Source organism: Heliangelus exortis, chromosome 3 (assembly GCF_036169615.1).
Source record: "Heliangelus exortis chromosome 3, bHelExo1.hap1, whole genome shotgun sequence".
In the NCBI taxonomy this organism is placed as follows: domain Eukaryota; kingdom Metazoa; phylum Chordata; class Aves; order Apodiformes; family Trochilidae; genus Heliangelus; species Heliangelus exortis.
In genome coordinates, this window is record NC_092424.1 from 42,425,496 (window position 1) to 42,435,517 (window position 10,022).

The 10,022-nt window shown below is 46.4% G+C and overlaps 1 protein-coding gene across 5 annotated transcripts in view; it reads left to right on the forward strand.

Annotated features, from left to right (window-relative positions):
* The window catches only part of BCL11A (BCL11 transcription factor A), a 75,317-nt gene that overhangs the window by 56,805 nt on the left and 8,490 nt on the right, over nt 1-10,022 (forward strand). For 4 of the 5 annotated variants that reach the window (XM_071740356.1, XM_071740352.1, XM_071740351.1 and 1 more), the window contains one exon: nt 8,465-10,022. This exon is cut by the window's right edge. In XM_071740356.1, coding sequence (XP_071596457.1) covers nt 8,465-10,022 — 1,558 coding nt within the window. The remainder of the gene's footprint in view (nt 1-8,464) is intronic. The other variant, XM_071740355.1, reaches the window with a different exon arrangement.

Below are 10,022 nucleotides of genomic sequence, written 5' to 3' on the forward strand. Positions count from 1 at the left end.
TTTTCCAACGTATGGTTTCTTCTGTTCCCTTGATGATCAGGATGTGACATATTTCCACCCCCCCCCCTCCCCCCCCATTAAGTTATAGAAGAGCACAAAGTCAGTCACAGCCTGATACCTTACTTGCAAAGTTGGAGCTTTAAGTAGGCTTTTTTTGTTGGCCAAATTTTAATTGCCTTGAAAATGGTGACAGATGTTGAGGTAAGGACAGTGTGCCTGGCAGTGCTGGTGTGCTCCAGCAGGACCCAGCACCCCACACCTCCCCACTGAGGCTGCAACAAACCATGTATTTTGTTGCTTCTTGTTAACAAAACAGTATATTCTTTTGTGGGGAAACAAACTCTTATGGATTCAGTTAACATACAAAATATGTTGGAGCTGAAATCAAAAGGTCATCCATGAAGGTTGCATTTCTCCTGCAAGGGCCAGATCTTCCTCAGGGTTACAAGGAGCCCAGCTGTGGATGGAGCTCCCACCTGCGTCCTCTGCTGAGGATGTTCCACAAGGATGCTGCACCTCGCTCTTCTGTAGGAAGGAGCTGGCCTCCCTGTTTCCATTCCTTCCCACTTGCTCTTTCCTTGGGCCCAAAAAACTTCTGGAAATTTTCGGTTTTGTGGAAAACTCAGTAGTGCTGCAAAACCCAATGAAAATATGGCTTTGGAAGAAAATGGTGAATTCCTGGAGTTCGTAAGTCATGTCAAAATCTCTGAGTGGCAAGGTAATGCCAGCTGTGCCTTTGTTTTTATTAGTGCTGTACTGGAGACATCTTAAATTTGCTTGGATGCCATCCTGTGCAACCTACTTTAGGTGAACCTGCTCTGTCAGGAGGGTTGGACTGGATGATCTCCAGAGATCCCTTCCAACCCCTAGCATTCTGTGATTCTGTGATTTCAATTCTTTTTGAAGTTTGGGTCATGTCATTAGCATTTTAACTTATTTTTTCTTAAAAGGAAGGGATTTTAAATGGAGGTGTAATGAAGAAATTATATTGATACTTAGAAAATATGGACTTCAAATTTATGTCAAAAATAATTATTTTCAAGAATATCAGTAAGACTTTCATGAATGCTGTAGATAAGAAAAGGCTGGTAGATGGGATGGCAGATGGGATGCTGAGTGTCCCACAAGGCAAAACATCTAGACTTCTGACATTTTCACAACTAAGCTATTCCTAGGACCCACCATTAGGCCTGTTCATACACAATGTGGACTTGATTTGCAGAATTTTATTATTCAAATGCACAACAGCAGTGGGGCTTCTCTCTTCCCAAGCAATGCTGCACCATTTCCTAGAGTTGCAGGGACCTTTTCCTTTTTCAGTCTTTCTGAATCCAGTTCAACTACCAATAAAGAGAAGATACTAGAGAGGAAGTACCCTGTTGTACATAAATGCAGCTACTGCTGTTACTTATTAGAATTATTACGATGACACAAGTGACAATGCTGATGCTAACAGTGCTAACAGCTACTTATAATCAGTTAATGACAGAGCAGGTTAATAACGTGCCTCTTGCAATCTGGAGAATCAAAAGGAAGAATTAGTGCAAGAAGGAAAAGTATGCTTGGACAGTTAGTTTCCCATGTAAACTGATGCTACCAACTATCAGGAGAAGGTGAGTCATGACACAGAGGCTGTTTCTTACTAAGGGAGAAACTGGGCTGCTGGAGGCATGGAGTGGACCCACTTATCTCCTGGCCCTGTGACGCTTTGTGTATCCCACCCATCAGTTGCACTTCTCTAGTTTGCAGTAGAAAGGAATTTCAACAGTACAGATTTCCAAAAGAGAGAGAGGGAAAAAAACCAAACAAAAAAGATATCTGACAAGCCAGATGGAGAAGAACTGAATCAAGGACAAGTGGTAACAATTAACTCAGTTTTTTTCTTCCCCCCCCTTTAAATACCATAGCAAATCCAAGTTTATCAGTCCAAAAATCAAGCAGTCAGTTGACATTAAAGCTGAATAAAGAAGTTCCTGGATCAAGCTCAAGCTGATCCTCCAATAATATTTTCAGTGGTGAGCAGAAGAGAGGCAGAGGGCTTACTGCAGTCTGCAGGTGTTCAAGTCGCTTTTAACTTTAGTTCTCTGCAGTTTGATAGCAAAAAGTACGTATGTGCCCTGGAGGTGCAGGTAACCTGGTAGAGACACCTTGGCTTTGCTTACGCGTGTGGGTTTTTTAGGGAATGTGGAGGAGAACACAGGATCCAATTCTTGATCCAAAGGGCCAAATCTTGGTCTGCTGGGAGATCTCTCTGGCATGAAGATATCTCCAAGGGACTAAATCTAAATCTGTGAATTAAGTCCTTGTGAACACCATTGGCACGTGTGCAGGCACTGCTTACGCTGCTGCTTTGTTTGGGAAAATACTGGGAAAACCAGGGTCTCTCTAATACTGTGCATCTGTGTGCAGCCTGTATGAGGCCCCATGGTGAAATACATACACCTTATATTAATATCCAGATCCTTAATCTGGTGGTCCTTCACAAGCGATGCGCTGTGCTATGTGCTGCCTGTTTCGGACATGGGCACCAAGAGGCTGTTGTGTGTGGTGTTTTATTGTTGCTCTTCGATAAAGCTCTGGTGTGTCCAGCAAGCAGCTTTCCTGGATCCAGCCCTGACTTTTGAGAAAGGGAGGAAGCTCTTCCAAATCACATTGGCACACACATGCAGATTATTCCATTACTCACTTGGCAATGCCTGAACTTGCATGCCTAGCTCCAGAAACGCTTTCCCCCAGCCTTCCCAGCAGTGGCATCTAGCTGACAGCTTCTCCTCCCAGCTGGTCTTTTCCCCAGCATCTTGTCTGGCTTTGCTGCTGGTGGCTGTGGACACGGCTGTGGGTCTTGCTTGGAGCCAGCTATATTGTGCCTGGAGATGTTGGCATGCTTCGACTCGGACTTCGAGTGTGCTGGGTGTATTTGTGAGCACAGCACAGAAGAACCAGGGCATGTGGGGTTTTTTATTTTGTTTGTTTTTTGTTTTTTCCAATAGAATAAAAGCCCCTTAATTCTGAGAGCAGCCATCTCATCGTGTTTTACTGAGTAATTGTGCCAACTGCCCTTAAAGGCACTCAAATGCCAATATCCATCCCACTCATTTGTTAACATTTTTCGGATCAGAAGCTAAATCTGACACTCATGTATTGCTGGTTAAATTATTTCTTTTGGGGCCATGGCAGGCAAGAGCTGTTCTGCTGCCTTTTTTTAACTTTAGAAACACTAAACATTTGTGCTGTAGTGAAATGTTGTGTCCTGTCACTAGTCCTTTGCTGTCCAGGATTTAGAAAAGGAATTCATAGTGGTGGGTGAAACTTCACAGGGTGAGAGCTGTCAGGTTTCATACCTGCCCCATGCTTTGGTACATGGTATCCCGTGAAATTCTCCTAAAGGGGTAATTTCCCAAATACAAAGAAAATGAGCAGTAAAATTGAGTGGGAGGAAAACTGTACAGGCAAAAATCTGAATGGTAATTCGAAACTCTTTGTAAAGAGATGATGAGCTGTCCAGGAAGGAGAGGGCAACTTGGTACGAATCCAAAACCTACTTCACCCGCTTCAGTGGTGAGATAATAACAGCAATTAGATATTTAAAAAAATCAATATGTGACAATTAAAAAAAATAGAAAAGATGTAGCAATCAATCGCAGTGAGAAACCATAAGTAAAGAACTGGTCAGGGAAGCTGAAGATATCAAGAAAATTTGTGCCTGGCACAGATGAGGAGGGCTTCTCAGAGTCCTGGAGAAAAGAGAAACCCTGGAAGTGATGGATGGAAGAAAAAGTAGGGTAGAATTATATAATAAATATTTCTGCAGTAGACCTGAAATCAGCAATGGTATGTTTTTGTACCACAGGTGGGTGATGATGTTTTTTTCTAGCTCACTAGTAGCCAAGGAGAACTTTATGAGGTCCAGTGTAGATAAATATTTTTAGCTGAAAAGACCCTGACAACTTGCACCCAAGAATCCTTAAAGTGGTGGTGTTTGATGTTGGTTTTTAATAAAGCTTCTGGACTGGGAAAATGCCATCAAAAGCAGTTTGGGGTAACTGTGGGAGAGTTGGCAACACTTGGCTTATCTCTTCTGGGCAAAATAATTGAAGAGACAACATAAGATTCAATTGATGAAGAATTAAAGGATAGAAATATAATTCATGCCACTCGACTTAGATTTATGGAATATAGATCTTGTCAAATAAACCTGATTTCATTCTTCCAGATGACAACTTTGGCTGATAAATGTAGATGAAATAGACTCTGCAAAGCGTTGGACGCAGCGCTGCGTGACATTGTGTGTCGGAAGACTGAACACTGTGCGGCATCACTAGCGCTGGCGATTAAAAGCCAACCAAAGAATTTGGGGGTGCAGGAGCTTAGCAGGAGAAGTGTGGGTGGATGGGAGAGGTCAGGAGGGACTGGTGGGAGCTGGAGTGGTGGTTAGCAGTTTGTTGGTGATTTGGAAATGAATATATAATTGCGACTGATTAGCATTGTGGATAAAGCAAAAGCTGGTGGATGGATGAAAAGCAACAGGGATGGGCTTACAGGGTGGTTTTGAAAAGACTACCAAGCAGGGTGTGTTGAGCATGGATGGGTACAACCTCTAGAAGAGGGGAATTGCTGCTCTGAGTACAGATCTGGGGTCCCATCCCCCAGAAGGCACCAGCTCTGCAGGAGTTTTAGTGGAAAACCATCTCAAGACAATTCTGGGCTGAGAAGGTCTAGACTGGTCCTTGAGTAGTGGAGGATGGAGGGGTGGTTTCAGCATGGAAAAATAACTATTTTGAAGTGTGCCTTGTTTTCAGGGTGCACAGGTACTCTTAATGTGTGTGAGGAAGCACATTACTTACTTTGGGGGTTTTCAGTGTGTCAGCCAAAAAAACCCTCAACATGAGAAGGGGTAGAGTTTGGATCCAGGGAAATTCAAGTGAATGCCAATATCCATCTATGAGTGTGGGTAGCTGTGGGAACCAATTGCTGTGGCAATCAGTGGCTGCTCTTCTTGTCTTCTGATCTGGTTTGAATGGTTTCCATGGGTATTTCATGCTTTATTGTGAAGCCTGGTCATGGACTTGAAGGAGGTTATGCTTCATGTAAGACATTGTGTTGGTCATGGCACAGGACAACCGAGAGTGAAAACGAGTGGGCCCTTGCATGCTTAAATTCTTCTGTGTGAAGCAGCTGAGGACATGGGCTCCAGTCCCACTGCTGGTGGCCACCGAGGACTGGCTCAGCAGTGACTGACCCTCTTTGCATCTCCACCTGAATGATTGTTACCAGCCTCTTGGAAATTGGCCCAAGTCTCCAGTAGTGTCAGATGGCTGCCTTGGATAGCATGTCCCATCATATTGCTCCAGTGCATCCATTGCATTGGATGGTGAGGCATGAAGAATCCTGTGGGACCTCCTTCAGCTCTGTCCTCGGCCAGCACTACTTCCTGCATATTCCTTCTCTCCTCTGTGCTCTTTACCATGGCCTTCCCTGGATACTTCACCTGGGAAGACAGTGAGGCAGGCCTATAGCTAGGAGCCATCAGTGGATCCACAGTCTTCAGGTCCTAGAGTCCCATCTGTCTTTTGGGGGGACCTGAATACTGTACTAAGAAGCATGGTGGTGGGAGAGGAGGAAGGAAAGGGTGAGTTCCACTGCAGGAGTTGCTGCAGTGGTCTGAGGACCTGTTTTGCCCACTGGTGGGCAATGTGTGGATTAGTGCCATAATTCTTGCAGTTTGGCAAGGCTGCATCAGACTGGAACGTATCTCTAGGTGGTGATATGGTCAGTCAATAGCCTTCATAATTAATCAGGCACTAATAGACAAATTAGAAATCATGTGTCTTCAAAGCAGGAGGTGGAGGAAAATGGCTTGTGGATTTTAACTGTTTCACTGCTTTATTTTATTGCCTGGTTTTATGCTGCTCCCTTGAAAATGGTGGGTTGTTTAGGGAAGTTTTGTATATAAGCATGATTTTAAATTTAAATGATTATCTTGATTACCAAACGTGGATGATGAATTGAAAACTTGTTTTTCAGGCAAGCAAATGAAGAATATTACATTTTACACTCCACTAAATCAATGTAGCCCTAATTTTGCCATGCAGGAAATCAATTCCAGTTTTTATAACAGTCGAAGTTGTTATGAAGAAAGTAATTTTGCAAATTATGGCTAGTAACACATTTATTGATGACTGTAGTTTAGGAATTTAGAATTTGTGAGTGCTGTAATATAATAATGCTGTACTGACAGGAGCTGAGTGAAATACAGATTATACTCTGAAACTGTAATGCATCATTTGCTATTAGTGGACTGGTAATAATTACCAGTTTCAAAGCAGCTTTTTCCATGTAATCTTTAGTCTCAGTCGTAACAGCCCTTCTCATTGACATTATGATTACACGAGCTGCCCTTCTGATCTAGAATATCTAGTTGATGGGAATACTAAAATGTGGTAGCGAACGCTCAATGTTGTATTCTCATTATAAGATAAAATGCTATTTTCTCTGACCTGATCTATAAGGTAGAGAGGGGAGGTAGTGCTATGGTGTTAGTTCCTACTGCGGTGTTAAAAACTTCCTCTTCATTGGAGTGAAGCAAGATGAAATTTCCCTGTTATAATATTTTATTTCCCCGAGCTCACAAATGAGTATAGGAATCTGAAAGTCCAATTGAATTTCCCTCTAATTTCAGCAGATTTAAGTATTTCTCTGCACTCGCGTGCCTGGCACATACTGAACACCGCAGCACATTTTATTCCAACACTGGCTTCAGGATGAAACATTAAAGATTATTCCAAGGGCTTTTAAAGTTATTAAAGTGTTAAATGCCTGCTGCAGACTATCAAGTCTCTTTTAACTTGCTTGATTCAGTGTGTTGGGCCAACTATTGAATAACCATAGACCTGGGAGGCAGGGAGGAAAGCTGCGATAGTGCACTCCAGCCTGTGCCATGGGCTGCCAGCCTCTTATCCCCACATCCTCCTTGGAGAATGAATATACCCAGATGAAGCTTTTCTTTCCCTCCTCCCAAGTGGGAAACAAGATGGGTGCAGAAAAAGCCATGTTTTCTTGCCAAAGCTGCCTCATTTGTTTTTTTTCTTTCCTTTTCTTTTCCTTTTTTTTTCATCTTAGGCAATTAGGAGAAACCTTAAAAACCTCAGAGCATCATGGAAAGAGTATTTTACCCAGGAGCTATGCCTGTGGGTCAGATGCCTCATAACATAGATGTTGGGTCAGGGCAGGGGTATGCAGTGTGGGCAGGTACCACCCCAAGCACAGGCTGCCTTTGGAGGGCTCCTGTGGTTTATTCAAACCTCAAGAGCATGTTTTTTCTTTTGAAATATCATTAAACAACAGCTCTTTGAGAACTGCTGGGCAGGGCTGGAAATGCATTTTTACCCTGCTCTTAGCTCCAATTGCACTTTGCCAGCATTTAGTAAAATGCATCCATAGTGGGGTGGGAAGTGAATTATTCACAAAATTACAGTAATCGATAAGAGCGCATTCACCTTCACCATATTTCACACCACTCTTTCTGTGCGGGTGGCCCTCAAAAAGTTATTCATTTCCCTTGTTTTGCCATATATTAGAAGGGGCTGCTTTCTGCCGTCATTATTAGCTGTCTTTTTGTTTAGTTATTTATTAGTTGGTTGCTCTTTTATAATGTCCGTGTTATCTCCAAAAATAAATTATCATGAAATAGAGTTAGCTCGCTACTTGCCAAAGTGGCATTTACCATCCTCAGCTTCTTTTCAGCACGAGAGAAATAATACTGCTCCGGCAGGGCGTTCGGCCAGGCCTCCTGGCCACCATCCAGCTCTTTCCCTAGTGGAGCTGCTACTCTCTCTGCCTTCCCCTCTCCCTGTCCTGTGCTCTATTTGATTTAATTTTATTTTTCAGTTCTCCCCCCCTTCCAGAGTCACTCTGCTAAGGGCCAAGGGATGCTGCCTGATTTTTTACGTGTTGTTAAGGAGGTGGCTAATAATGTGATGTTGCCCCCATTGCTAGCAGTCATGACGCTTTTGATTGCTGCTTTTAAATGATGTGTTTTTCTGGAATGAAGAGGACTTAATTTATTTATTTGGTTATTGACTTATTTATTTGATCCCCAATTTAAATATTAGCAGCCTCTTGCAGCATTGGGTCTGCTGAGTTGTATCTGGCATTGATTGGCTCAGTTCTCTCTTTTTTTTGTAGCTTTTTTGGCCACGGTTACCTGCTGGGGTTGAGTTTTGAAGCCAAGGTCCGGGGGATGGTGGGAGGAGATGGGCACTTTTATGGGTGGGTTTGGACCTCCCCATCGCACCCCTTGCCTGCTCCCATCCCCTTTCCCCCCTGCCTGTGCCTGAGCTGGGATGTCCCTTCCTCAGTTCCCAGCTGAGCATCCTGGAGGAGAGGAGCTTAGGCGGGGAGGCGAGCTCTTGCCCCCGCTGGTGGGCGGCCGAAGATTGACGCTGCTTGTTGTGTTATTTTGCAGGTAAAGACGAGCCCAGCAGCTACACGTGTACAACTTGTAAACAGCCTTTCAACAGCGCCTGGTTCCTCTTGCAGCACGCACAGAACACGCACGGCTTACGGATCTACCTAGAAAGCGAGCACGGCAGCCCCCTGACGCCACGGGTTGGTATCCCAACAGGACTAGGTGCAGAGTGCCCTTCCCAGCCACCTCTCCACGGGATTCACATTGCAGACAATAACCCTTTTAACCTGCTCAGAATACCCGGCTCGGTCTCGAGGGAGGCATCAGGGCTGGGAGAAGGGCGTTTCCCACCCACGCCACCCCTCTTTAGCCCTCCCCCGAGGCACCATTTGGATCCGCATCGCATTGAGCGCCTGGGTGCGGAAGAAATGGCTCTGGCCACCCATCACCCTAGTGCCTTTGACAGGGTGCTGCGACTGAACCCCATGGCGATGGAGCCCCCCGCTATGGATTTCTCCCGGAGGCTGCGGGAGCTGGCCGGCAACACCTCCAGCCCGCCCTTGTCCCCAAGCCGGCCCAGCCCTATGCAAAGGTTGCTGCAGCCCTTCCAGCCTGGCAGCAAGCCCCCGTTCCTGGCCACGCCGCCCCTTCCTCCTCTGCAGTCTGCTCCTCCTCCCTCCCAGCCGCCCATGAAGTCCAAGTCCTGCGAGTTCTGCGGGAAGACCTTCAAGTTTCAGAGTAACTTGGTGGTCCACCGCCGGAGCCACACTGGGGAGAAGCCCTACAAGTGCAACCTCTGTGACCACGCCTGCACGCAGGCCAGCAAGCTGAAGCGCCACATGAAGACCCACATGCACAAGTCCTCCCCCATGACGGTGAAGTCAGATGATGGGCTCTCCACTGCCAGCTCCCCGGAGCCAGGCACCAGTGACCTGGTGGGCAGTGCCAGCAGCGCCCTCAAGTCTGTGGTGGCCAAATTCAAGAGTGAGAATGACCCCAACATGATCCCTGAGAATGGGGATGAGGAAGAGGAGGAAGAGGAGGAGGAAGAGGAGGAGGAGGAGGAGGAAGAGGAAGAGGACTTGAACGAGAGTGACAGGCCAGACTATGGCTTCGGGATGAGCCTGGAAGCGGCTCGCCATCACGAGAACAACTCGCGGGCCGGCGAGGAGGGCCGGTCGATGCCGGACGTCATGCAGGGTATGGTCCTGAGCTCCATGCAGCACTTCAGTGAGGCCTTCCACCAGGTCCTGGGGGAGAAACACAAGCGGGGTCACCTCCCCGAGCCTGAGGTGCACAGGGACACTTGCGATGAAGACTCGGTGGCCGGCGAGTCCGACCGCATCGATGAAGGGGCAGTCAATGGCCGAGGCTGCTCCCCAGGGGAGTCCGCCTCGGGAGGCCTGTCCAAAAAGCTGCTGCTGGGTAGCCCCAGCTCCCTGAGCCCCTTCTCCAAACGCATCAAGCTGGAGAAGGAGTTCGACCTGCCGGCCGCCGCCATGCCCAACACCGAGAACGTTTACTCCCAGTGGCTGGCGGGCTACGCCGCCTCCCGGCAGCTGAAGGACCCATTCCTCAGCTTCGGCGACTCCCGACAATCGCCCTTCGCCTCCTC